This window comes from Sylvia atricapilla, chromosome 2 (assembly GCF_009819655.1).
Source record: "Sylvia atricapilla isolate bSylAtr1 chromosome 2, bSylAtr1.pri, whole genome shotgun sequence".
In the NCBI taxonomy this organism is placed as follows: Eukaryota; Metazoa; Chordata; class Aves; order Passeriformes; family Sylviidae; genus Sylvia; species Sylvia atricapilla.
Genome location: NC_089141.1, coordinates 32,940,923 through 32,968,561, shown reverse-complemented (window position 1 = coordinate 32,968,561; position 27,639 = coordinate 32,940,923). Strand labels below are relative to the sequence as shown.

The 27,639-nt window shown below is 43.1% G+C and overlaps 2 protein-coding genes across 3 annotated transcripts; one reads left to right on the top strand and one right to left on the bottom strand.

Moving 5' to 3' along the window:
• The first annotated feature begins 827 nt into the window (after window positions 1-827).
• ANKRD42 (ankyrin repeat domain 42) lies at window positions 828-18,369 on the top strand. The gene is made up of 14 exons (XM_066341272.1): window positions 828-966; window positions 1,906-2,059; window positions 2,450-2,613; window positions 4,114-4,221; window positions 4,521-4,721; window positions 5,243-5,378; window positions 8,199-8,399; window positions 8,726-8,851; window positions 10,555-10,660; window positions 11,267-11,442; window positions 11,852-11,978; window positions 14,561-14,705; window positions 15,900-16,026; window positions 18,257-18,369. Exons 2-13 carry the CDS (start codon window positions 2,041-2,043, stop codon window positions 15,987-15,989), a joined length of 1,599 nt encoding a protein of 532 aa, XP_066197369.1. The 5' UTR covers window positions 828-966; window positions 1,906-2,040; the 3' UTR covers window positions 15,990-16,026; window positions 18,257-18,369.
• On the bottom strand, window positions 17,993-27,430 carry CCDC90B (coiled-coil domain containing 90B). Of its 2 annotated transcripts, none has more exons than XM_066341270.1 (9): window positions 27,293-27,430; window positions 25,336-25,455; window positions 22,684-22,787; window positions 21,305-21,406; window positions 20,634-20,675; window positions 20,482-20,553; window positions 20,347-20,400; window positions 19,326-19,440; window positions 17,993-18,192 (listed from the first exon to the last, which is right to left on the bottom strand). In XM_066341270.1, the coding sequence occupies exons 1-9, from the start codon at window positions 27,384-27,386 to the stop codon at window positions 18,137-18,139; spliced, it is 759 nt and encodes a 252-aa protein (XP_066197367.1). In that variant the 5' UTR covers window positions 27,387-27,430; the 3' UTR covers window positions 17,993-18,136. The 2 variants fall into 2 exon arrangements, with proteins under 2 accessions (XP_066197367.1, XP_066197368.1); XM_066341271.1 differs by having other exon boundaries at window positions 27,072-27,413.
• Between the last annotated feature and the right edge of the window lie 209 nt (window positions 27,431-27,639).

Here is a 27,639-nt window from a genome sequence, read left to right as displayed (position 1 = left end):
TAAGCTCTAAATGGTCCATTAAGTTCACTTGGTCCATATAATTATCACTGCACACCTGTAAATCTGACTGAAAGGGTTCATCCTGCCTGGAAGAAGGATTCTGGAAATACAGGGTCCTTTTTTCCCTCCATCAAGGGAACCCGGCTTATCCCCTGGGTACCGGCTGCCTTTGCCTAAGCAACCGAGGAGCAGGATCACGTCACTGCAGGAAAGAAAAGAGGGTTAAAGATGCCCACAACGTGAGTCCGATCATCCCGAGCACAAGCCGGTTCAATACGTTTTGGTCAGAGCATCACTGGGGGTTCCGAGACGAGAAGTGATGTTCCATCTCTCCCGGGGAACGCTGTGAAGGCTGCAGCCCGGGGCCGCCCGAAGGTGCAGAAAGCCCCTGGCGGCTGCATTCCGCGCGGCCGGGCCCTCCCCGCTCCCGGGCCCCGCCCGCCATTTTCCTCCCGCGGGAAGGGCGAGCCGGGGCCATGGCAACGCCGCGGCGGGGAGCAGCAGCAGGAGAGGGAGCTGCTCCAGGCGACAGCGGCGAGCTGCCGGGCCCCTGTGCTGCGAGGCGCCCCGTGCCCCGCTCCGGCCGGTGAGAGCGCTCGGCCCGCGCCTCCTCCGCCGGCTCCTTCCCCCCGGGCGGCCTCTCCCGAACCCCCGCGTCTGTGGGACGGGGCTCCGCCGGCACCCACACCCGGCGCCCAGGAGGCTCCGCAGCCGCCAAAAGGGCCGGGAAAGGCGGTGCTCGGCGTGGCCGGCCGGGCGCTCCCCCTGCCCCGGGCTTGGCAGCTCCGCCCCCGGCAGACGGGCCGTGACGGGCCGGCGCCTCCCGCGGGCAGGGGGTGCTGCCGAAGCCCAGCTGCAGGGCTTGGGTTTGTGTGTTACGGAAACATCGCAACACCCGAATTGCGCCTTTTCCTAGTCCGGACCGTATCCTTCCTCACTTAATCTCTTTAACTGGATTTGGGGCAGGTACCGATCTCGAAGTGCTTACTGAATTCTTTCCGCAAAGTTTTCTCCCAGAGCATCCAATGAGTGTTTGATAACGGTTTTTGGTTAAAAAAATTGCACTAGAATTATGGAGCCCGCCCTTCGCTTTGAACATCGGTGTATGTTTTTACAGAATTGATGTTAATAGCTGTTTTCTGAGCTGCAGTTCCAAGCTGCTGCCTTTGATTTATGCAAAGTAGCCAATGCAGCCCCCCACCCTTGGCATTCGTCTCCATGCGGTAGTAGGTATCCTGAGGGAGAGAGGAAACAAATTATTTCTGCTGGTGGGCCTTGTTCGCTTTTCCTTCGAGATAAGGAGGGAAAAAAAAATGCAGCAACAAAAAAACCAAACGAAAAGGATTGCCTTGAACTTGCTGTACCAAAACACTATGTTAAACACGTTAGAACTTTGCTGAGTAATGGGCCAGGCCTGCCTGTGATGTTGTGTAATTCGGCTGAAGTCTGTAACCCTCACTTAGTATAATGAGCAATTGCTTCCTTGGTGAAAAATTATGGCCTGGTGAAACAGTTCTTTAAAATAACCAATTCAGACCTCAAAACATACTTAGATGTTTTGGAAATATTATTCAGAAACATGAACTAGATGACCTCCTGAGGCCCCTTTCAGCCAGAATTATGCTGTATTTCTGTGCTGCTGCTGTTTGTTCGCACAGTGTTTTGCAGGATGGACTCCTGGTTTTTAAGTTTACTAGGCTTTGTGCAGGGCAGTGATGCATCCTGCTGAGCTGGGGAGGTGAAGGTGGCGTGAGACATAAACTGCAGGGACTGCTTTTAATTATATCTAATGCTTTAAAAAAAATACGACAAACATGTCTGTGCAATATCTCTATATTATTTAATATTTTTTTACCTTGAATTTTGTAACAGTTGTTAACTGCTAGTACCATTTCTTCTCTGCAGGCGGAGGAGTTGAGGCACTAATACCTTGAGACCTTCAGTTTCATGCTTTTTTGGCTTGCTAAACAGTGGCCCAATTCTTCAGGACTTCCAGCAGTGTGAAATGTAATCAGAGTGTTAGTGCCTTTTGGTCCCGGAATGATGACTACTGTGGAAGGTGAATACTGATTGGTTTAAGTTCCTTTCATGCTTGGCTATCTGAAGTTAGCCCCCTCAGCCATTAGATCCTCTTACCTCTCATATTTCTGTTTGCAAGTTTTGTCAAGGTATCAAGATGTTGTAAGGGGTTTGGATATGCAATTCTCATTGTTTCCAGTCGTGTAGTTAACCAGTGGCAAGGCCTGAAGGGAGGACACAGGTTATTTGATCCCATAGCCTGGTGACAGAAGATTGTTTTTTCTTTCACCCTACTGCTTCTACATTTGGAGTTTGATTCTGTGCCACAAATGTCAACTCTGATATTTCTTTGATTCATCACACATTTTCTATCTCTTAAATGTCGCTGATTTAAATGATGGACTAATTCCATTTTATTACTCCTCACTAGTTGTCAAGAAGAAGCAAAATCATACTAGTGTGCATGAAGCAGTGAAAGCTGGGGATGTAGAACAGCTTGCATTGATGATAAAAAGTGGAGCCAGTATTAATGAGGTGGATGTGGTTCACAAATTCACACCCTTGCAGTGTGCTGCGCACTCAGGAAGTCTGGAGGTAAAGCTTACCTTAGTGTACAGGCATAACTGGGCTGTTATAAGGCTATATTTCCTTCTTTGGGAGGGGCTGAACACAACATTGCTTTGATCAGACTGAATCAATAACTTCTGCCTGTTTTTCTTATTGAATATATTCACCAAGAGCAGGGATACAGGATTTTAGATTTTTTTTTCTTTCTGAAGCCCCAGGCGATTTACCTAATCAACTTTGCCATATTTTACAAAATCATTGATTTTCTTGTCTGAGCAAAATGTGCCTCCCTTTCAGACTCATGACCTTCTTTTGTCTCTATTGCATTTTATTCTTCTTGAGACACCTAGAAGATCCTGTAGGATGTGTAAAATGTCCTGAAGGTGATTGAAACAGATGAGAAGTGACATGAAAATATGTTCATTCTGCTCACCGGTGTCCCATGCCTAATTTTTCATAGAAGTAGCTCTAATACATTTTATTTTAATGAATGAAAATGTTGAATAATGGTAGGGAAATCAGCAGATGATTGCATCAATATTTTAAACTTCCAGAAGGACTGAACTGCTGTATTCAGCACAACATTCCCCTTCTTCTTGCACCCTCCTTGTTCATTGTTCATGGCAATCTAACCTTGAAGCAGCAAGGCCATTCATGTCCCAAAAGAAAAAACATGAAGTTCTTGCTAAACTCAAGTGCAGTGCTGCTTCTGGAATGTAGAGACGCTGTCAAGAAAATGCTAATCATCATGTCAGCCCCCCAGACCAGATTGCTTACCTACCCTTTCTGCCTCTGTAAGTTCTGCCATTTTTCATTTGTCTCTCCTACTTTGCAATCAATCTGCTAGACTTTATTGAATTATCTGTCATTTGTTTGTCACTAAGCTCCTTGGCAGAAGTACTGGAGGAACCAGAGCTGTAAGATGGCCTGAAAGAAGATAATAATATATAATAAAAAGTTCTAACTGTTCCTCTAGCTGTCTTTGGGTAGTTCGTAAAGCTTTCCATTGCAAGCAATGGTACCTGCTGGACAAAGTTGAATAAAACAAAACCAGGCCATGGAATGATGAGGAGAGAGAGATGGGATTACATAAGCCTAAGAAGTCTAATAAATTAAATGAGGCTTTAAATTTAGTACATGATATTTTTCCTGCCAGTAATTTTAGCTGGAATTCATGTGAGCATGCTTGCATTGTTTTTGCCATGTGAGTACTCTCACACACTGCATTTAAAATCTGGAAGAGTAAAATGACATAGTCATGCTGTAACATCGATGCTAGGATCTGAATTAGTAGGTTATTTGCACATTTTGTACCCTTGGGTGAAACCCGGAAAGTTTAACCTCCCCATAACTTCCTAATGCACAAAAATACCTGTTTAAGGCATGCTCTGGGGCCTCGTATTCCCATAAGGATATATTCCAACAGTGTTTTGAAATGTAACTTTGATGGATAAATTCTAGTTGAGATGTGCCTCAGAGGCACGGTGGGAATAGTTAGCTAACAAGCCCGTTGTTTTTGCTGAGCAGTGCCTTCAGTGGTTGCTGTGGCACGGAGCTGACACCACACGTGTGACCGGGAGAGGCTGGACAGCGGCTCACCTCGCCGCCATCCGAGGGCAGGATGCCTGCATCCAGGTACTGGAAATACTCATCTCAGGCAAAAGTTAGTGGGGCAGACTTCATACTGGACAAATTCATGATGAAGATCCGCTGAGGGAGCCCCTTAGAGGGCCGTGAGTAGCTAATCTTGATGTCTTGACATGGCAAGCCAGAGCACTCATTTGCGCTGTCGTGTGCAAACAGATCTATTTTGTGCAATACCGGGCCCCTGAGGTCAGCCCAGAGTTATCCTGCTGGTCATCATAAGCCATCCTTCTAGGAAATGTTTGCTTTTTCAGCTTGTGAAATGAACTCGCGCTCTGCATTTCTTTCAGGCGCTGTTACTGAGCGGAGCGGACGCGGCGGCTCGGGACGAGCGCGGCTGCACGGCCTCGCACCTGGCGGCCGCCCACGGGCACTCGCACAGCCTGCGGAGCCTGCTGCGCGCCGGGGCGGTGAGACTGCCGCCGGCACTCCTGCCGCAGCCCCGCAGCCGTCCCCTAGCAAAACTCCCCTTTAAACTGACCTTTAGGGCCGTAAATTAATTACTGTGGGGGAAGTGGTTTTGTGGGTAAATTTCCAGTTTTTTGAAGGTTGTGATATACAATTAGGGAAATTATCAAAAAATGTAGAGGGAATCAATAATGTGAGTAAATCACCTTCCGCTGAGGGTGGATGTCATTAAATGAACATCAGGTACTGGGGTGATGGTAATTTTTTGCAGTTCTTAAGATATTCTGTAGTAAAGGAGACATAAACTTAAAAAAAAGAAAATCAGTGCAGATGCGTATTTAAGGAATAATGACTAATGCAGGTCATTATGATAATAAAAACGTGTCTGAAAACGCACCTTTTCTATGTGTATTAAGTAAAAGCAAGAACCTGTGAAAAGTACCTGTCTTCAAACTGGAATTGCATGTAATGCATGAACTTTGAAAAACGTGATTTGGTTTGGTTTAAATAATTTAACACAATGAATAGCTGATTCCCATATATGCGATTTGTCTTGTGTCTAAGATTCAGAAGTGAATGAATTAACCTGCTCCTTTCCTTTTAGGATGTAAATGTTTCAGACAGGAATGACTGGAAACCTGTTCATTATGCTGCTTTTCACGGTCGCTTGGGATGTTTGCAGCTTCTTGTTCGATGGGGAGCGTCTGTAGATGATGTGGATAACAATGGAAACCTTCCAGGTATGTCAGGATAAATTGTATGTTTTGAAACCCTTGTTTACAGTTGTTGTGAAAGGTGATGATTGAGCAAATTATTACTAAAACACAGCAGCAGTGTTTGCTATTTGATTCCATGCAATCTACATAGATAGTCCATTTTTCTAATGCTGGGAGGATTTACAAATCCAAAGTGTTCACTTCCTGCTGCTGCTAGCAAGGAGGAGAGCTCACAAATTCTGGGATGGGGAGCAAGCTGAGCCTGATTTGGAGCAGGTGAGCAGCATCTCCTATGTGTGTGCTGGAGCCTGTGTGCCAGTGGAGGTCACAGGAGAAGGATAGGTGGAGGGGGAGGGAGCTTCAGCTTCTGTGTGCTACTTTTTGTACTGGTGCCAGTGCAATGAGGTTCCCATGTGTTTGCATGCAAGTTTGGGTATCTCGCTGTTCTTAACTGATTTTGTTTTCATTTTCCTGTGATTTCTTCATCTTGATTTCTGGAATACTGCTTTGTCTGGATTATCTGTAATTTCTTTTCGTAATTGTCAGTGTAATTAGCATAAAAAATTGCCAGCAATTGTTCCTTGCTTTCTGCATTTTCTGCAGTATCCCTCTCCCCACCTCACTGCATCAATATCCTCTGTAAGCTCAATGGTATTTTTCCTGTCTTGGATTCTCCTTGCATCCTTTCCCTTTTAGCATTTTCCTTCGTATGGTTTGTCACATTATTTGTTCCAAAGAGCATATGTTTTTCTCTATAACTTGTAAAGACTTATCTTTATAAATCCCTTCTTAAAATCTTTTACCCTCTACTAAGGACTGCCTACCTACAGGAAACAGATAGCCATGCTCTGTTTTGCAAACCTGGGTCTTGTTAAAGGATATGAGGCTCCTGCATCCCAGCAGGAGATCTGGTGCATTAGTAATAAGGGGTCATGGTGTTAGGCAGCTTGGGGACAGCATGGAAGGCAGCTTTATCTGCATTTGGGAACGCTTCCCTGATTACAGACTTCTGGTGGAGAGAAAGCAGATGCCAGCACAGTTCTACTTAAATGCTCTGTATAAAATGATTAGTAGAAAACTGGTTTTGTTGTATTTTGACATCTACAGAAGCCTGATCTTCCAACCTGTGTTCTGTTTCATTTGATCTATCTTCCTATCTTCCACAGGAAAGAGAGTATTTTGGAACATGTCTAGTGACAGATTAGTAGAAGTACTGTGCAAACTAGCTTGTTGTCTGCTTGTGTAACAGAAGTGAACATAAATTATCTTTACATGCTGCAGCTTCAAGATTAGCTGAACTGTGCTATAATTTTTCCTGAGAGAATACTGGAAGAAATTTTTTGAGGTTGCAGTGCTAGGCACTTGGAACTTAAAAACTGGCTGCATCTTTTGTATATGTGTGTTACAGCAAAGGGTCTAACTAGCTTTGCTAATTTGCTTGCTAATATTTTGTAAGAAAATAAATTCTATGGCTCATTCAATGTACAGAATGGGCTGTGCTTATTAAATGATCATTTGAATTTGTTTTCTCTCTGTATTTGTTTTTGGGCCACGTCCATGCTTCTTTTATTGCTCACTAGTTAAACCTATTCTAAGTATTTTTCACAGGCACAATTTTTTGACTTAGGGCTTTAAGAAAAGGGAATATTGTTAGTCTGATTTTATGAATGACAAGATGAAACACAGAGAAGTTGGGATGCCAACAGATTTTAGGTATCCGGAAATTGATTCATAAGGGTTGAGTCAGTTTTTCACTAGCTAACTTGCCTTTAGCATGGTAGCCTTCTTTTCCCTTCTGTCTGAGAACCTAACTCACTGACTAAAATCCAGACAATGGCAAAAACTGCCCTTATTTCAGTGAAGGTCAGATTTTAAACAGTCATCTGTACAAAGGTATCATCATCTTGCTGTAAAACCAATATCCATAACCTTTTAGAGCAATTATGCTCTGGAAAGCTGTGGATGGTTTGGTTTGCTATTGAGAACCTGTGTGTGCCAAAAAATGGAGTGACATGGATTTTTTGAGTCTTGGTAAATTGTTTGTTGGTTATGAAGATAGCGAGATTCTTAATGAAGAAAAACTAATCCTTTTGCCTCTAGAACATCAGCCAGCTGTTACGGAGCATTTTCATGGAGTGATAGATCATCATAAGCATTTATTTGGCAAGTTCTTCTCATTAATGGGATTAGAAGATATTACTTACATCAAACGAATCAGCATGTGTTTGGTACCTCTTACTTTGTTGTAGGCCCAGTAATATTAAATAAGTAAACCTCTGCATAGCCTAGAGATCAGGTGAGGAATGTACCTTCAAATATTTTGGCCAGTAAAGCGCCTATCACTGTCCTCATTTTATAGGTGGGGTAATCGAGGGTGTGATACAACTGGTTTGTGGTGGCACAGTAGAGCCTAAAGCAGAACTGGCCTTAGCTCCTAATCAAGGACACTGCTTGCTGTCCTCCCATAAGGAGCATCCCTGGGACAGTGAGGTCAGGCAGCTGCTGAAGGCAGAGATCTGTGTTCCTGGGGAAGCTGAAGCCCCAGCAGTGCCCTCTCCCAGCCAGGCCTCGCTGCTCTGTTGGGAGTCTGTTTTGTCTCCTGCAGTCAGCTCTGCCAGGGAATCACCTTTGCAGATCCCATCTTTTGGCAGCTTTATCTCTTTTGGCTAGAGCTGAACTCTGTCCTGGGTAGGAGCTGAACATCTGGAGTTCAGCTGAGGCTGCTCTTCCCCTTGTGCAGTGTGTGCTGGGAGATGAGCCAGCTCTAACCAGGGGTGAGAGCATTGCTCTCTCAGTGGGCAGCAGGGCTCAGCTCTAACACCCTTTGTTTCACTTGTGCTGTAGCACATCTGGCAGCAGTGGAAGGACACTTGCATTGCTTTAAGTTCTTGGTGAGGAAAATGGCCAGTGTTACACACACTCTCAAAGCCAGGAATGACCATGGAGAGACTCCAAGGGACTTGGCTGAACGGTTCTATAAAGATAATATTCTGCAATATATTGATGGTGTGGAAAAAGAGGAGGAACATCCAGAGACACAGGAAGGTGAGTGTGGATCAAGATACACTTCAAAAATGTATGTGTAATTCTGTAGAAGTACACAAAGGTGTACTTGTTATTTCAGGTTTGTGAAGTAGTTCTCTTAGCTACATGAGATGCCTGTAGCCATAACCAAGACATGTTTAGTCAAGTGTCTGGTGAGAACTGCTGGTTACACAGCTGCATTTTAGCTGATTAAGGAGCATTATCCTTGCTACCTCTGAAGTGTCCATACTTAAGTTGCTATGAGAAAAGTGAGCTCTGAGACAAATACCAGCATGTTCAGTAGAACTGCTGGCATCTGCTTGGAAACATGTGCATTTCGTTTTCAGTTTTAGCTTTTCCAGCTCATGATGCTGCTTTCAAAGGGGACCTGTTAGTGGTTAGAAGACTAGTGAGAAGTGGAGTAATCAATATTAATGAGCGGGACGATAAGGGATCCACTCTCCTGCACAAAGGTCAGTGAAAATGATCTGTGTTTCTGCTTGTTACTCTTTGTTGCTGATTTATTTACTTTGTTTTTCGAGTGGTTCCTTATCAGATAAACTTAATGAAAAACAGTATCTCAGTTCTTGAGGGCTTGGAAAGGCAACCCCAAACCCCATATTTTGTAATGTATGCATGCATGGGTCACTTTAAAAACAATTTAACTAAGCTCAGGTCAAGAAAAAAGAGCTTGTAATAAAGAAAAATCAGCATCTAAATTAAAAACTAAGTAGCTCTGACATTTATTTACTTACTAGTTGTAATCAGTATTGTGTCAACTTTGCTGGAATTAATCCCGATTTTCAGTGATGGAGAAAGAACATATCAAGCACATGAATTCCAGCTTTGAGTGATAAGCAAGGCTATATTCTACCTATAAAAGCTTTTAATTTTCACTTAATTAAATGTAACTAAATAGTTTTGGGGTTTTTTTTGTTTGTTTTGGTTTTTTTTGTTTTTTTTTTTTTAATCAGGCAAGATGTGGCTTTTAGAAACATCAGGCTGAAAAAGTATAAGAATGATCTGTATTGTGGCCTGGGCCTTTATTTACTGAACACATCAATACTGTGGGGATATGTTGTAAAACCACAACAACGTCATTTGGTAGGATGCTGTGAAAAAAGGTGAACTTCTGGTTGACACTGACATGTAGTGGACTGCTAGCATTGCAGAAAAAAGTTTTTTTTGTGTTTGGGGCTTTCACAGTATTCTCTGAAAAAAGAAACAGAAGATGAAACAGAAAAGAAAGCATTTTTGTAATACGCTTTTAAGAAATTTCCTACATTTCTTTTTGACTAGATATATAGCAGGATTTTTAAAAACGCAAGTTCTAATTAAAATAACTGATATGTAATGATTTTAAAACCCCACTTTATTTTCTTGGAATGATACTGACCTACAGTTGTTTCATCCCCGATGTTTACATACTGCTGTTGTAATTTCATTTCCTTATCTCTGTAAGAAAACAAATACAAAAAATATCCAAAAGGGAGGGCTGTCAAGAAATGGATATATTCTTCCTTGAGAAAATCAGTGAACAGTTTTATCTGGACCTGCCAAATACCATCTTCCATAAGTGAGACATTGTTCCTGGCCCCACGTGGTGGGAGCAGTGGCCATGACACATCACATGAGTAGGGTTGTGTTAGGATGCTGCTGAGAGGTTCTGCCTTGAGTGTCTGCCCCAAGAAATGCTGTACCTATATCTCTGTCACAGAGCCTTACTTCTCTCTTCTGAGACAGCAGCACACACCACAGACTGGGGCAGCCAGCTGTGCCTGACACCTGGGAGCCCAAAGCCAGGGAGAGGTGACAGCACTTGGCTGCCAAACTGTGACATACAGGCCTTTCTTACTAGGGCAGCAGGTATTTGCGTGCTTTGTGTGTGCTTGAGACTGGGCAAGCTTAGTTTAGCCTGTGTCCAGCAAGAGCTGCCAGTATATTTCTAGAACTAGAAAGAGTCAGTAAACCACACTGCATGCTCTTCCCCAAAACTCTGTGTACCCAAGTGATGTCAGCATCTTGACACACAGGCTCCTCTTGAAGTAGTACCTCCCTTGCGTTGTCTTAGTGAACCCAATCTCTGACATGTCAAATAATGGCAAGAGGAGGACATTTTAGGTTTGAAACACTTCAGTTGTGTCTAACTGACTTGTGTGCACCTTCCTTCCCTTAGCTGCTGAACAGGGGCATATCCATTGCTTACAGTGGTTGGTTGAAATGGGAGCTGATTGTGACATTGCAAATGATGCTGGAGAGACTCCAAAGGATGTAGCCAAGAGGTAGCAGTACATATCCTGTAGCTCTGACACTTATTTACGTACTATTTGTGTATCAATATCATGTCAGTTTTGTTGGAATTAATCATGACTTTCAGTGATGGAGAAAGAATAGATCTGCCCCACAAGTTCCATCTTTGAGCAATAAGCAGGGCTGAATTGCAGCTATAAAAGGTTTTAATTTTCACTTAATTTAATTTTCTTTTTAGCGAGGTCAGACACAAAAGAGGAAAACTAGCAAGAGGAAAACTGTCCATTTGCAAGAGGACAGTTGTGAGCCAGTATGCTCACAATTTGCTGTACAAAGTAGATGGGAAGTAGCAGAACACAGCTGATTTTTGCATTAATAAAATAATGCAGATTCTGATGAGATTCAATTAAGAAATGCTGCAAAGGAAAAAGATGCCTCTTATGTAGGAGCCATTGCCATAAGATTCCATTGAGGCACAGCTCATGCCATAAGAATACTACAAAAAGTAGATGGATAGTTGTAGTGTGTGGGCAGTGCTTCCTTTAGTCCTGGAGCTCCTCTGATAAATGGGAACATGGACAGTTTCAAAGAGTTTCTACCACATGTGTTTTTCAAGATTTTAACTGTTTGCTGTGCAGATTTAGCCATGTGGCAGCTGTGGAACTTTTGACACCAGGAACTGGAAACAATAACTCTAGTGATGAAGAACTAGATGCAAACAACATCAAGTTTTTTGAAACACATGGTGTGGAGGGGAGTACAGATAGCAAAGAAGATTTAACCCTGGATAAAGCAGAGAAAATGAATGCACGCAGTAAGCACTCTATTTCCATCATTCCTTGTTTTCGAAAGTTATTTTCAAGACATTATGGTCCTAACTAGGACAGTTCCTGCCAGCTGCTCTGGTCTTTTTGTTGTAAGATGAGATGGTTGACAGGATATCTGTAATACTGAGCGTTGAATTGTGGAATATTAGAAAGCGATCAGAAGGCAATCAGATCATAGTTGTTATACCATTTTAATCCATGTTGGTGCAACCGTGTTGGATTGCTGTTTGTTTTTGACATCTGCTTGCTGTGTGGGTGTCACAGGTGTAGCTCAGTGTTTGCTGAGCAGTGTGATTAATACTCTTGTGTTTGTGAGACTATTTTCCAGACTACTGGAGTCCAGAATGATTATCTTCTCCTTGGATTTTACCTACTTGGAGAACTCTTGTCTTACAGTAAGGGCCTATCACAAGATTAAAGAACTTCAGCGACTTCTAGAAATTGCCTACAGCAACTACAGACAGCTGGGGGGAATTACTGAAGAGGAGAGAAAGATGAAGAAAGAAGAAAGGAAAGTTGAGAAGTAAGGTCATTCTGCTCTGCTAATGTTTAACTCTGTGGGGCACATTTTGAATCCTCTTTTAAAGCTGATTTATACTCAAATTTGCCTTGGCCATTCAGTCTTTTCCACTTACCAAATTCAACCACACCAAAAGAAATGAACTGCAGCAATTTGTCTGGCCATTTCTAAACTTCTACCATCAGGATCAGCCCCACAACACAAGTGCTTGATAGGCTCATGATTCTTGTGCAAGATCATCTGTTCAGTCTTCAGGTTTTTTTGCAGATGTGTGCAGTAGGTCTCATAGGTTCTGGCTGTTTTGTTTCCACTGAGGATGCCAAAGACATGTATGCCCTTCAGGGAATATGCAAATAGGCAATAGTCTTAGCATGGCTTGGATGGAAGTGCATATACAGCAGAGATTACTCAGTGACTTGCTAACATTTCTGTTCATTGGCAGTATATTTCTGTGCTCCAGAAACGATTAGCTTGTATCCAGACCACAGGGAAAAAACTATCAGCAAACCTGCCCTGGCATGTGAAGCATTGTTCTTAAGATCTAATTCTCAGTGTCTCCATTAAATCAAATGGTTCTGTTAGGTCAGTCAGGTGATTTGGTGGACAGACTGTTTTCATTTCAAAGAAAAGTCTATCAAAGATTTATAGATTGAACAATAATGCAGCATCTAAAGACTGGCCTGTCTCCACCTCTGCCTGTCAAAGATCTGGCTACCCTCTGTTCTCAGTCTTTGTTGATAACTACCTCCATAATGTATTTGGGCCAACCCAAACCATTTGGTCACTTTGAGGAGACTGAGCCACCAAGATGTATGCCATCAAGAGGACAGCAGACTTAGCAGTTTGTGTGGATCTGGAGCAAGTAATAATTGTCACAGATTGCAGTTGTGTTTGTTTTACAGTCATATCTGAGACAGAAAACTGAGGTCAGGATTTTTTTTTGGTTTCAGGTCACCCTTTGGCTCAGCTTAAGCTGAAGTCCGTCTTCCTTAGCTTGATATGCATGCAATAGATAACAGACACCTGCATCTGAGTTAGTTATTGTGAGCTCCTTTTTCAACGTCTTGGAGATGTATAGGCACTTCCAGGGCATAATTAGACATGTACTTCAGGATGAGATTCATCACTTCTAGAAGTGTCTCTCCTGGTTTTAAAGGAGGAGGGTGACCAGCTCAGGTGTTGATGTCTACATTGAAAGGTCAGAGCAATCTGGTTTTAATGATGGAAAAGTCACTGTTGATTAATGGCAGACATGAAAGTTCATTTTGGATAGAGCAGCTGCCCAAAAGCTAGCAGTGTCCATTGCAAGGTTCTGGTGGGGCTCTTTAAGGGATGTTGCTTTCTGTGGCATGAATGGCTAAACTAGAAAAATTGTGAGGCTCTCTGAAGGGTTTCTCCCTTCTCCTACCTGTGAAGGCTAGAAAGCATTCCTAGCTCCAAACTGTACTTTTCAAAAGGAAATGGGGCTTCTCAGCATACCTGCCTACCCTTCTCAGGGTACCTGCCTGTGGATAAACCCCAAGATGCTTCTATCATTATTGATAAAACACTTAATGGCAACACCATTTAGCTAGATGAAAAGCTAGAGTTGCCACTTGGGAGGGCCAATGTAGCACATTTTAAAGATTTCTGCTTTAATCCAGTTTTTTCGGCTGTAAGAGGCCTGGTGTGAACCACTTCACAGTGCTTTAACCAGGTTCATTGCAGGAAATTGTAACCGTGAGTGTGCCACACATTCGGGGGCTGTGCCTCTTTAATTGAATGCATGGAAGAAATCAGCTGTCCCCTGAGCACTGAGCCCAGACCATTCTTGCAGTGTCAGTAAGGCTGATTGGTAGCTCAAAGGGTCTGAGTCAGGAATTCTTCACTCTGGGAAACAGGCAAACATGGTAGGTCTTGCTGAGAGCTTTCCTGCTGTGCTGTTTGAATGCACAGGGCAGATATCTTCCCTTTTCTTTTACTGATCTTCTATCTTTCTAGCTATGATAATTCATCCTGATATAGGAGAGAGCCAGCTCAACTCCAGATTGTCGGTTCATGTGTCAGCTAAACAGTTCCAGGAATCTCCAATAATTTAGGAGCTGTTGAGGGTGTGACCTGTGAAATCTTGTGCAACTGTGTATAAACCAGTCACGCAAGCTGTCATCTGAGTATTCCTCATCCGTGCCTAAGCCAATCAATGGGAAGGATGTAGAAGCACCAGATGTGAATGAGAAAGCTGTCCCTGACCTTTTCAGAATGCTGCCGGCTTTGTGCTTTTCCCCTGTTTCATAGTAACTTCATCGCTGCTCGGGCGCTCCTCCCTCCCCCGCGGCTGGAGCTCGGCCCGCTCCCGGGCAGCGCTGCGCGGGCTCGCTGTGTGGGCAGGCGGCTCCACCTCGTGGTCCCATCCCGCCGAGCACCGCTGGCAGCCAGAAGGGAAGGCTGCTGCTCAGCGATGTCACCGAGGGTCCGGAGCCTGAGCGCAGCTGGCGTGAGGCGTGCTGCGCTGCTTTCTGCGTGACTGACCTGTTCCCTGGCAGAGGCACAGCCGGGGCAGGTTTGGATGTACTTCATGCTCTGCTTGTCTCCTTTGCTTTTGGCAGGGCTGTGAGGGAGCTGGAGGCCCAGCTGGCGTATGAGCGAGTCAGGCGGGAGAAGCTGGAGAGCCAGCTGGATGATTACCGTGCTGAGATAAACCAGCTCCGAGAGGACCGGGGAAAAACCCGCAGCGCCTCTGCTGCCCCCGCGGTGAGTGCCACACCAGCTCCCTTGGCCATGGCACAGAGGCCACTGCCTCTTGCTTGTGTGTGTTTGTTCCCTCTGTTAGAGGGCACAGTGCCAGGATATACTAGAGAAAATGTGCTGCAGCTTTCAGCTCAGGGCACTGAAGTGAGGAGCCCTTGTCTATCCTTGACAGTGTCTCTGCTGTGGAAGGATATCTGTTTCTTTCTGTACCCTGGGAGAGAAGCACCGCTGTTCTTCATCTTAATGCTCACCAAAGGAATGGACTGATCCCAGATATTTCCATAGTGCATATCCAGTAACTGGTAGTTCCCCTTGGACCTGGTGTCTGAGACTTGAATGGTGCTGCAGGAGAGGTGTCCTCACCACCTAAAGGGCTGCCCAGCCTGCAGGGGTGTAGACATCACTGCCATGAGTCCCTAGAGGGGGACAAATTCAATAACAACACTGTGTCACAGTGTCACTGTGTCACACTGGAGTCAGTCAGGCATACTGAATGAGAGTCCAAGATCTCATAGAAAATTCATGGAGAGAATTCAATTTGTTTGGGAAAGCAACAGTACATGCATGCAGTGCTAGAAGTTCTCAGACAGAGGTTCTATTTTGAATTAAAAATTAAGCTCTTTTTATACGACAGAGACAAGAGGGAAGAGGATACCAACACTGCAAGCAGCCAGGAGATGAGCATGTTTCCAATTTTTTACTTTTTACCTGTACAGGCAATAGATGATGGCGCTTCTATTCTTTCAGAGCATTTTTTATTTCCCAGACTATTTTCCACCTGTTCAGTCAATTGCCTCTACAATCCCTTGGTTTTGTGCTTCTTGGTGGAACCTCAGGCTCTGAATGCTAGGTGCCACAGCTGTATGTCAGAGGCTGCACTTTTTCAAGGATGTTTCTGCTTCTCAGCCTTGTGAGTGCCAGGCTGGCAAACATTTTCTTTGTCAGTATTTTTCATTAGGCAGTTGTGGGTTTTTTTGTAGTTTTCCCTTTCTAACCAAGCTGCCTTTCTGGTTGAGTGACTGCATCAGCCAAGGGACCTTCAAGTCTCACACTGCTGTGCTGCCATCCTATGCTTTGGAACAGTGCTCTGCCCTCAGCTTCAGCCTGAACACAGTATTCTGTGGTTACTCCCAGATGTAGATTTTTTACATCCTTTCAGTGGTTGCTGTTTAATGGCTGCAGTATTCTTTGTTTCAGGAAGCTGAGACAATGACCAAGTCTTGCAACGACAAGAAGAAAATAAAGCAGCAGCCAGCCTGCAGCCCAGGAGGAGTGAGACTACGCTGAGGAATGAACCTCAGAGGAGGGGCAGCAGACTGTGGAGGTATAAAAGCCAATATTCCAGAAAATGCAAAGTGTTTGCATAGCCCAGCGTCACAGATGAGCTGTGGGTCTCTACCTTTCACTGAATTATGTTTGTAGCTCTCTGGTTCTCTGGCGTACCAACAGGAAAGTCACAGGCCCTCATAGTTCTGAGGAAAGTATCTCCATCCACTGCTCTATTTTGTACAACTACCTTAGGATGGAAAAGTGCACATTACCTCCTACCATAGTCAGTGTGAAAGCTGAGTAATGGATGGGGGAATGACTTCTTAGCTGCAGAGAGGTGCCAGGCCCCTTGATTTTCATCTTTAGTCATTCCTAAAGAAGGTATAAAGTGACTCCTTTGTCAAGTGCCAGATGACCTACAGCAGTCAGTCTCTAACTCAAGGCTGAAGGGTTTACTAAGTTATGGGGCAGCTAGTGGTTAGAAATGGCAATCCTGACCTCTCCTCCACACGTAAAAATCATTTAATGACTACCCATATAAAACTTGTCCTGTCAGCTGTGTACTATTTCCCCTCCGGAACCCTCATTTTGAGACTTAAAAGATTTTAGTGTGTGAGTCCTGATCTGTCCTCTCCTTAGTAACCAAAGAAAAAAATCTCTAAGAATTTCAAAGATACTGAAAAATGAAAATCCATGTTTTTGTGCACCATGGAGGAGAGGGATGCTGACTTAACAGCATAAGCCTTACATCAAGAACCTAGGTCAGGGTGTGTGAAATGATGGTGCTGAGAAGCTGCACCAGATGAGCTCTTTCCTGCATCACTACTGGTGCTAAACTTTCAAGCAGAAACTCTCAGAGAGCCTGACAGCAAATATAAGAAATTAATTCTATTTTCTTAAATGAAGTTGATAAATAATTTAATGCAGAGAAAATAAGAACTGGCAGAATACCAGCAAGTTCAACTGTAAACAGAATAAAACAGCAATTAAAAAAATTATCAGTAGTCAGTACTACATAGCCGTTAGCCCATAGAAGGCCTATTATTACTTCAAAGTGAATCCAGAAAGACTTTAAAAAATACGATTTTACTAAAAGAGTCAAACAAAGCATATGCATTTATACTCAACAAGATGGAACTGCTTCAGTTTTGGAAGACATCCACCTGTGTTGCAACTCTGCAACAAGAGTTGTCCAGTCCCTGCAGAAGGCAGAGTGGTCAGGAGGGTCAGTGTCCCACAAGATGACAGAAGAATCTGGGGGAGTGAGGAGGATCACCACCATCACCACCACCCTGGCACCGAGATTCTGAGTATTTCCATATTAAAAGACAGATACTATGCCCAGAAAATATGTGCAGGTTTCTTGGAAATACTCTGTCCTAATTGAGGGGAGAAGCTAAGGGGTACTTACCTCCCCCAGAGCTGTACACAGCTGCTGGGAGTGGAAACATTTCCCCTTGGAAAGGCAAAGAGAGAAGTTCTCCTATTCTTTTGACTTCCAGGCTTACAGAAATTGCAGGAGATACTTAAGAAAATAAATCCATAGAGACATTTTGTACATGAGACCTTGAATTCATGTAAATCAGTTTTCAAGGAGAAAAAAAAAAAAAAAAAAAAAAAAAAAAAAAAAAAAAAAAAGAACCACAAAGGCCCAAACTTCAATTTATCAAAAAAGTGAGGAACAGACTGAAGGGAAAATCCTGAACCTACGTTGAAGATTAATTTACTTGGAGCAGATTAGGTATGTTGAAGTCTGGTATTAGCATCTCCATACTGAGAATTCTAATGTGGGAACTGTATTCCCATTTCAAGGGTATATAAAATGTTTAATATTTCCATTTTGAAAGGAGCTGAGAGTGAGAATTTTCCAAAAAGAAAACAAATTTAATTCTAAAAGATATTAGGAAACTTTCTGGTATAGCCTAAGAAATACTTCGAAATAGATACAGTATTGAATAGGAGGCAATGAAATACTACTATTTGACTACTTCCCCCCAACTATTTTGATCTTTAGTGTTACATATTCAGAAAATATTTTTATTATACAGGAAGAATATCAAAACAAAAAGATGTCAAGGTTATCTATAGCACAAATGTGATCGTCAGAGTGGTGTTGCCTGGGTGTCCTTTTCTGTCTGTATTTAGTGCAGTCATTCCATGTAGATTTATTTCCAGAACCTGTAAAATCCCAGTGCTATTGCTAGGCAAGTGAACACTGAAGCTGTTAAAAACAAAGAAAGAAAAGAGATAATTAGCTGAATGCTGTTGTACCACTTTATCCATAGAGGAAATTAGCTGCAAACAGATGGAAGAATGGAACAACTCTAGAGCAGAGCCTGCTAAACCTCCCAGATTGCTGCAGGTGTGACAGAACAATTCCAGAAGCCAATGGCTGGTCTCAGATACTGCACAGCAGCACCGCCCCAGTGCTGAGATGGGAGGCCCAATGCAGCAGCCTGAGGAGCCACGTTTTCAGGGACACATTCCAACAACTATGCTGGGAACCTCAGAGCACCACAGGCTGCAGGGGCTTTTACTACTGTCACCCTGCTACTGGAAACTGCACTACAGGAGAGCTGGCTGCACTAGGGCTCACGTTAGACACCACAGATTTCTCATGGAACAAGAATGACAATGAATTGGAAAATGAGCTGTCAAACATGGCAGCACTTCTGAAGCCTGAGAAGTTGTCATTTGGATTTGTTACAGTGCTGTTTCAATTAGTTTTAGAATATAGCTAATTACATTTTCCTTTGAACTTATTCTCACTTGCAAATATAATGCATTACTCTCTTTATCCAGCTCCTACACAATAAAAGCTTCACTGGTTTTGTATTTATTGAGAAGACTAATCTCAAACCAGACTGAAATTTGTTCTGCTTGGCAGGGGAAACTACAGTGCTGCCACACTGTAGTTGTGTGTGGAGACTCAATGGGAGGCAGAACTGCTCACTCTCAGACCAGTCCTGAATGATAGTAAACTTTCAGGCTAATGTAAATGACCTCAGCAAAACCTCTGCAGCAACTCCATCACATCAATGGCTGCTACAGTAAGCAGAGGTACTGTCAAACTGGAGAACGCATTTAGGCTTTTAATATTTTTTTTAAACCATGTCCATATTTGCCCTAATGCCAGTTTTGGGCACAATCCTAGTCCTACTGTGGTGTGCTCCCATCTCTTCTGTGTTCTCTGTCACATTTCTTTCAGCTGGAGTGGGGAGGGAGATCTCCTCCACCCAATCCCAGCTCTCTGCTGCTGCAGACATGCTATGGCTCTTTCAGCATATACTCCTGAAAAGAATTTTATACATCCACAATCCAGTACAGGTACTCACCTCCTGGCCTATCACATACCTGCCAGATAGCGAATGGTATCAAGTTTATTCGATTCCATGAGTGTTTTTAAGGAAGCTATTTCAGTGTCAATTTTATTGCTGATTTCTGAGATAATGCTGTTGGTGTTTGCATCCTGAAATATTAAAAGACAACATATATTTGACAATGGTCTCTAGCCTCTTCAACTTTGCAAAGCTGACCTAAAATACTATGCTACCAGAAACAAGAGACAATTTCCAATCTATCTCTGCTAAGAGACATTAGAAGACAGAGAAAATCTGGGAAGATTGCTGAAGGGATAGAGAAAACTCCAACGATCACAGAATCACAGACTGGCTTGGGCTGGAAGGGACCTTAAAGACCCTCTAGTTCCAGCCCCCCTGCCACAGGCAGAGACACCTTTCACTTTTACTCAGAGCCCCTTCCAGTCTGGCCTAGAGCACTGCCATGGATGGGGAGTCGACAACCTCTCTGGGCAAGCTGTGCCAGTGTCTCACCCCCCTCAAGACATGGACTTTTGTGTCTGATGTGCCAGTGCTTCCTAAAGGAGATATTCTACAGCATACAGAACTTTACTCTTGCATTTTTGAAAAAGAAATGTTTAAGCATTCACAAGGCATACTGGAAAAATGGAAGATAAGCTCAATATGGGACATGGTCCCTCTTCAGCCTCTCAGACTTCACTGTTCTCCAGCTGCTTTGAGGACTTCCAGCCCTTGAATTGCTTGGTTGTAGCACCTGCACCATCCCTGTGGTACAGCTAACAGTTAACGCTGGGAAAATGACAAAATCATAGCTCACATTCCCCTGTGCAAGCCGGCAACAAGGTACTTGGGAAGCGAGGGACAAGGCTGGAATGCCTCCCTCTGCTGGCTGGAGCTTAGCGTGAATCCCACAGGCAAGAAACACCTACAACAGCCCTGAGTGACAGAGCTGGCTTTCTGCTTTACCATACCCATAAATGTATCAGCCTTCACCAAAGTTTGGGGTTTACATAAAATGCAACACATACTTATATCCTGTTTCCATCAATACTTACTTTTTTATGAAACTCTGTAGTTGCTTCCATCAGTTTCCTCTCCTGATCTGTAAACTGTGGATAAAAGATAAATCACCAATGTAGCAACAGAAACACAGCACAGAGCTAATAAGGCACCTTCACAAACCAACTTACCATATCTGTCACCCTGCTCCTCTCCAGGTTTATGTCTAGCTTGCTGTCAGCTCGGATTTTACCGGTTTCAGTCTTTAAAACAAATTAAAATGATGAAAATAGCTATTTTTTACTCCCTAATGGGACTTTATAGGGGCTTGCTGTTTACTTACCATTAGCTGCTGTTTAACTTGATCTAATTCAATTTTCATTTTCTAGGTGCAGAGGAGGAAAAAAAAAAAGACTTTTACAAATTTGAGAAACTTAACCAAATGAATCAGTGATGTGTTATCACTGCATCCATGCATTTATTCTTCCCCCATTTTTCCTCCCAATGGGGCAAATTTTTCTTGATTAAATATCCTAATTAATGTGTTTGGATGCACAGGCATATATAATCTGCTGGGAATACTGTTGAAAATAAAGGAATTATTTTGTAACAATGATGTTCTTGCTATTCTGAGTCTAAAGACAGCAGAGAAATACTGAAATACCATGAAGTAAAAGCAAGATATGTCTCAATCACCAAATTAATTAAATTGTTGCAAAGGAATGGCTTCACCTTTCCTTGCACTATATAATTAATGGCCAGAAACTGGCCAGTTACCCTTAAAATTAGAGAAGGTGAAAAAAATGTACACATCTTAAAATCCTTTACAGATGATCTGAGCAGGCCATAGCATGTGAAATATATTCTTAGGTGATCTCTGAAGTTGTAAGACTTACTCTGATAAAAGTATCCAGAATTACTTTTACATTTATATTTTATTCCACAAAACTGCACATCAGATAAAAAGCAACAAATACTGCAATTAAACTGCTTAATGAAAATATGTATTAGTACCTCATTCTCTGCTCTCAAGTTTGCAAATTCACTTTTCTCCAGGATGACCATATCTTTTCGAATGGAGTCCAAATGTGCCATTATCTGCTGTAAAGTTATTTCCTTTGAAAAATAAAACATGCTGTTGATTAAGGTGCATTCCTTCTGGCAAGTAAAAAAAAGTTTAGGTCTGAAATGATGAAATTAGCTACTGCAAAGCACAAAAGTGGGGAGTGTCTCTAACAAGAATGTGATAGAAAGAGACAATTTCATACCAGCAATTTGTTTGAAAGACTCATGAGGTTTATGCTTTTCCTGTTGCTTTAATACACCGACTTTGAACTTAAGCAAGAAGGCCAGAGGTAATAGTCCAGGTAACAATAAAATGAAATGATCTGAAACTACAGGTCAGCCCTGCAGTCTCTTCCACTTTCCATGAATATTCAGTAGCCTCAGAAGCATTAATTGTTGATCTGAATGCAGCTCTGTCTAAGCACTTCCAGTTCTTGCCTACGAATTCATTGAAAGGCAAAGACTTAATGCTATGAGTATCATACTGCCAGCTTCAAAGTCTGATGTACAAAAGTAAAACACTGCAAAAAAGCACTGAGGAAAACCTTCCTGGGGTTTGAACTAACAAGTTCAGAATTCAACCACTACATATAAACACAAGGAACCCAAACCAGAAAATGAAGGAACTCAGTAGTTTAAAATGCTGGAAGCATTCTCCTTCTCCCAGCATATGGAAGTTACCCTACTATTTAGCATGGAAAATGACACATTGCTGTGGGATTCTCTGATGCACAGTAATAGTTTTGATAATTGCTGCAGAAGGCTGTGCAAGCTGAAATTATGTGTGATTCTTTTTCAATTACTTAATGTAATTAAGCTTTCATTTTTATTTGCACTGCTGCCTTTCTTCTAACAGATTTTTATCTTACTGGCATTTACTTGTAATAAAGGTTCTCTAATTTCTTTTTTTTTTCCTTTTACATCTCAGACCTTCTGTCTCTGTGGTTTTCGTTCATCAAAATGAAAACCTTTCTTTTTGGAAATCCTATTATATGCAAAGAAAGTCAGCATCCCAAATAGAATTTGCATGGTTTTCACAGTGTAGTCAGTATTGATAATGAATATTTTGAGATGGTATGAAGTCTATTAGCTCCTCAGTGTAAATGCAACCAAAGTTTTTGCAGGAATTGTAAAAACTTCATGGTGTTCAGTGAAGCAGTCAGACTTCAGAGGAACCTGGTCATGGCCTATCTGTTAAATTCTCAAGGGAAATTTAGGAAAACCTGGGACAGTGAGGTGTTTCTAGTACTAGAGAGAGAGCTGCTCATTTGTGTTCTAAAGATGCAAACAGGAGCCTTTACAGCTACACAGCAGAGAGGGTTTTTTACCTGCTGGGCCTGTGTCACCATGTCCTTGTAGACAGTGTCTAAGCTGACGTTGGACAGCGTTACCAGCGCTGACACGATGGTCTGTGCCTGCTCCTTCCCAAAGCCTGGGGGAAGGGGACAAGTTCAGGTGGTGTTAAAAACCTGGATGAGGAGCAAGAGACGCTCAAGTGCCACACTTGACCACAGTGGCACACAGGAATTCACACAGTGACTGGAAACTGACAGCCAGGAGCCAGTCACTGTGACTTCAGCTGGAATAAACAAACAATGCTGCAAAAATCTGAAGCACAGTACCTTCTGATATACTGTAAGTCTAGACATGCAGCTAGCAGAAAGAGCAAATTTCTTCATTCTTCAAAGATCCAGCTGCTCATGTATTATAAAAATAATTTAGCAAAACTTGACTTCATAATGAACTTTCACAAGTTCTGTTAAAACCAAAACTTACCTTGAGCTACAAAGCATGCATTCTGTAGAATGATAAAAAAGTAACTTGGCATGTATTGGAACTGTCCTGCACAGATAGGAACATACACAAAATTGATTTTTAAACTGCTCCATCCATTGCCTGCAGAATGAACTCAAACTGGGATTTTTGCTTTCTGATAAAAAGTACACTTTGTCTGTAGCTTGGTGCAAATTTGAAGTGTTAAAGATGATGTGTGGTGAGTAATGGGGAAAAAAAATTGCTCTCATTTTAGCCAGATCTAGTCAAGCGCTGAGAGCTTTTGCCCTAGAGATTTATTTCCAGCAATCTGACTGGTATGTTGTATTTCAACTATCCCATTTTATAAAGTGGGCTAAATTAACACTGAAAAATGCTTTCAAGGCATATTATTTAGAGAACTATGCCACTGCTCCCTTCTAGAACACTGGTATTGTCCAGGTGCACCACTGGTTTACACATCTTAAAAAGCTACACTTGCTTTATGACAGCTTCTTTCCACTACGAAGTGTGATAGCATTGCTTCAGTTTCTCTGAATTTTCAGGTTTACTTAAGCTCTTGCCAATTCTTTACGTGGCTCTTCCTCCACAGCAAGAAACGAATGTATTTTGTGAAAGTTTAGAAAATGAGGAAAAACTTACATAACCAAGAGACTGGATCCTGAAAACTGCCTAAAGCTTGGGAAAAACTAAAAAATGGCTCTCTTACTTTTGTGGTTTTACCTCTAAGGGCCTGTCACTGTGGTACTGAAGTATTTGGAAAATTTTCAGAACAAATTAAACTGAGCACCAGACACATTTCACGCCACAAGTTCTAAAGGAACTCGAAGAAGAAATAGCTGAATCAGTCCCTGGGACTGATTCACTTCACAGCCTACCATGGTTACTCATGGACTGGAAAATAACAGTGCCAGCTTTTAAAAACAGTTCTAGAGAGATGTAGGGAAGTACAGGCTGTCAAGTTTGACAAGCATGAAAAAAACAAACATAGTTAGCAGACTACTCTAAGTCTTTTAACTACTAACACGTGTCATTATTATTAGACCCAAACAGTGGAAACAATCCTAACCTCTGACTGTACAAAGTTTCTATTGTCACTTGGGATTTTAAAAGGCAGTTTCTAGTCTGATGAAAACATCAGCTCAGCAGGGATCACTAAAGCAAACCAAACCCTTTGAATTACTAGGAAAAGGAACAGAGAACACAACACACACAACATTACTGTGCAAATCCATAGGACATTTAGTTGTCAAGTAACGCTAGCACTGTTCCCTGAAAACATGAAATGGAATGAAATGTGACAGAAGCAGAAAATATTAACAGAAGGGCATAATGAATAATCAAAAATATGGAAAATCTACTGCTTCAGGAAAAATGCAACAAGCTAGGATTCTTCTGTTTGCAAAATGATGGGGCAATATGACAGAAGTTTGAATACTTGTGAGTGCCATGAGAGATTAAATGCTCATTCCTTCTTTCCACAGAAGAGCTGTGTGGGCATCAAATTCACCTCACAGATGCCAGATTCTGCATAAATAAAGAATGTGAATGTCTGAAGTTCCATGAGAAAGGATGTTTTGGATAGTAATCAATTTATAGTGGCTCAGGAACTGCATAAACTTGTGAAAAATTTCCACTGAAGGTTACTAAAACTCTCAACTGTTTTAAAGTACCTCAAGGGGCTGTGTAACATACACCTGCCCTGCAGTAACACTCCTCTGCAGGCTCTGACTCACAGCTGCTGCCAGGAGACAGAGCCCAGGGCTGGATGGACCCTTTGTCTGATTTCAGCCAGTCCACTCACAAAAGAAGTGTGGGCCTTGAGAATGGATCACAGCACCATGCTGCTGAAAATATTTCTCAATAGGAAAAAACCCTGTGGTTACTCTTCGCAGCATAGTAGGAGGAATTTCTCAAAGAGCTTCATTTTTGCTATAAAAGTCTTTAATTGTTACTTTACATTTGTTACTTGTGTCATGTTCCTTAGCTGGAAGACACCACATAAAGCTGCCTACAGCTACAAATGAGGTAAATCTAATATCCCAGTTACTTGTGTGGCACAGCATCAGATGCCTCTCCTTTGCCAGCCTCCTCAAGAGGCTCAAAAAAATCCAAAACATTTTACTCTGGGGAAACTGGCAGCACTCAAAGTTACACTATTTGATATTAAAAGTTTTCCTTTGAATTATTTATCTGTTACCACTTACCATGGGCTTCCAGATCCTGCACTAAAGCATGGGTATCAAAAGTCACCTTCCTCTGCTCCAGGGGAGTGATATCAACTCTTCTGACATCATATGACTTCCTAAGGAACGTGGCAGCAAAACCTGGAAATAACAAAACATGCCTTAATCTTACCTGGATTGGCTTATCATGCAATACACTAATTTTAATTTCTTTCATCACAGAAAAGCTGCATGGATGTTGCAACAAAAAGCTGGTTTACAGCACACACCAGAAAACATCAACCCCTCATCCAGAGGAAATTTATACTAAATAGGACTTACAGGTGCACTTAAGTGCATTCATGTAACTGTGCAACAGACAAGCATCCTGATAAAGCACAAATAAACCCCCACAGCCAATTGTTATAATATTTGGGGAACATCACTTAAATAATTTTTGTACTTGTAAAACACTGAATCACTTTATGCAATTAAGAATTCATTGTTATTTTATTTAAATTGCTGAGCCTTAATTCCAACAGCTTTTTATTTTATCACAGAATGTTTTGGTTTGGAAGGGACCTTAAAGATCAGCTAGTTCCAACACCCTGCCATGGGCAGGGACACCTTCCACCAGACCAGGCTGCTCAAAGCCCCGTCCAACCTGGCCTTGAACACTTCCAAGGATGGGGAGCCCACAGCTGCTCTGGGTGACCTGTGCCAGTCCTTCACCAACCTCACAGTGAAGAATTTCTTCCTTATATCTAATCCAAATCTCTCATTTTCAGTGGCTTGTGTGAGCATAAATTTTTACTTTACATTTTTTAAAAAATATACGCAAGTCGAATTTTCATGATGAATGAATTTATTGGTTCACCAGGAAAATAACTGGGCAGTAAAGGGATACTATATTTGTATCTAATACCGCAGAGATTAGGTACACCTAATCCCTAAAGAGGTATTAGTTAACCTCAGGTATTAGTTAAAGATCCTATTTAGATCCACCTATTTATGATGTGCCTTCCCACAAGCAGGTTTTACTGCTTCTCCTACTTTTATTTCAAGCATATATTTCTCTTCACCTTATGTCTGTGTGGCTTTGCATAATACAGATTCTGTTCTGATTAATTCTTTGTTATCTAAGTCGCCCTGTTACTTAATCTGTTCATTTCAAACTATATGCACCGCTGGCTCTCTGCCTTAACCAAATTGTTCTGTGTCTATCCAGATCTTTACTCAAAAGCTTTTTATCATTTAAACAACAGGGAATTTATATTGTGCCACTACTAGATAAATCAAGTTATGTGCTCTCTTACAAATACTATAAAGATCCAGCTGTAACTAAACCAGCCCCAGCACTGCACTATTAATGACTACATTAGAGTTATGATGCACCGAATGTTATATACAAATAATGAAAACCAACTTAAAACATCGTTTTCATGGAGATGTCCCAGCTTTTAAATGCACAGCCCTTGCCTTCTAAACGCATTGGTGGATTTTTTCATTGGTTTGAACAGCTACATTGGACAGACACTGTCTCAAGAAAGCTGATGTCACAGTTCTGGTTGCTCGCCACGCTGCTCTTGGCCCCACTGCTCCACTCCTGCCGTCTCGACTGGATGCTCCTCTCCCAGCCCGGAGCTGAGAAAACCACCTCACAGCCCCCTACGTGAGACCCCTTTCGGTGACCCCCTTCTGCACCCCCTGGAAACTCCTCCGGGCCCGAACGCCGCCTGACAGCCCCACACGCCGCTGCTCCCGCCCGTGGCACTCACCCCTTGTTCCGGCCCCGAGGGAAGGCGCTCAGCGCTCCCCCACACAGCGCCTCAGGGACGCGCCCCGCGGCCGCTCCCACACACCGAGTGCGGCCGGCGCCCGGGGCGGCCCCAGCGCCGCTCACAGATCCGGCCCGGGCTCACCCGACCCCGGCAGCCGCCTGCCCGCCGGGGCTGCCAGCCGGCCGGAGGACCGAGCATGGCGCTGCGGCGCCTCTCACCTCTGCGAGGAGCCGGGGACAGCCGGGCCGGGACGGGGAGCAGGAGCTGGCCGGCCCAGGCGCGGAGGGCAGCGCTGCTCCGGGCGCCCCTCATGGCCCCCCAGCCCTCCGCTTCCGCCCGCTCACTGCCGCTTCCGGTCGGGCCCGCGGGGCATGCTGGGTACAGTAGTCCGCAGCCGCACGGCAAGGCTCGGCCGGAGGCGGCGACGCAGCGCCCCCGTGCGGATGGGAGGAGCGCAGCGCTTTGGGCGCCATGCCCGCCCTCAGCCGTGGGGCGCTGCTCCGCTCTGTGACGCGCAGGGAAAGCGCCTTGATCATCTAGCTCCAAATCTCTGACATGGACAGAG

What these genes read in the sequence shown, in the direction of transcription:
- ANKRD42 (XM_066341272.1), top strand. An exon ending in TTAAACTGACCTTTAGGGCC is followed by an intron (nt 4,722 to 5,242) that starts GTAAATTAATTA and finishes CTTTCCTTTTAG; the next exon opens with GATGTAAATGTTTCAGACAG. An exon ending in TAACAATGGAAACCTTCCAG is followed by an intron (nt 5,379 to 8,198) that starts GTATGTCAGGAT and finishes CTTGTGCTGTAG; the next exon opens with CACATCTGGCAGCAGTGGAA.
- CCDC90B (XM_066341270.1), bottom strand. Translation starts at nt 27,386, where the DNA reads ATGAGGGGCGCCCGGAGCAGCGCTGCCCTCCGCGCCTGGGCCGGCCAG. An exon ending in AAGTTAAACAGCAGCTAATG is followed by an intron (nt 20,554 to 20,633) that starts GTAAGTAAACAG and finishes TTTGTTTTAAAG; the next exon opens with ACTGAAACCGGTAAAATCCG. An exon ending in GGAGCAGGGTGACAGATATG is followed by an intron (nt 20,401 to 20,481) that starts GTAAGTTGGTTT and finishes TTTTATCCACAG; the next exon opens with TTTACAGATCAGGAGAGGAA.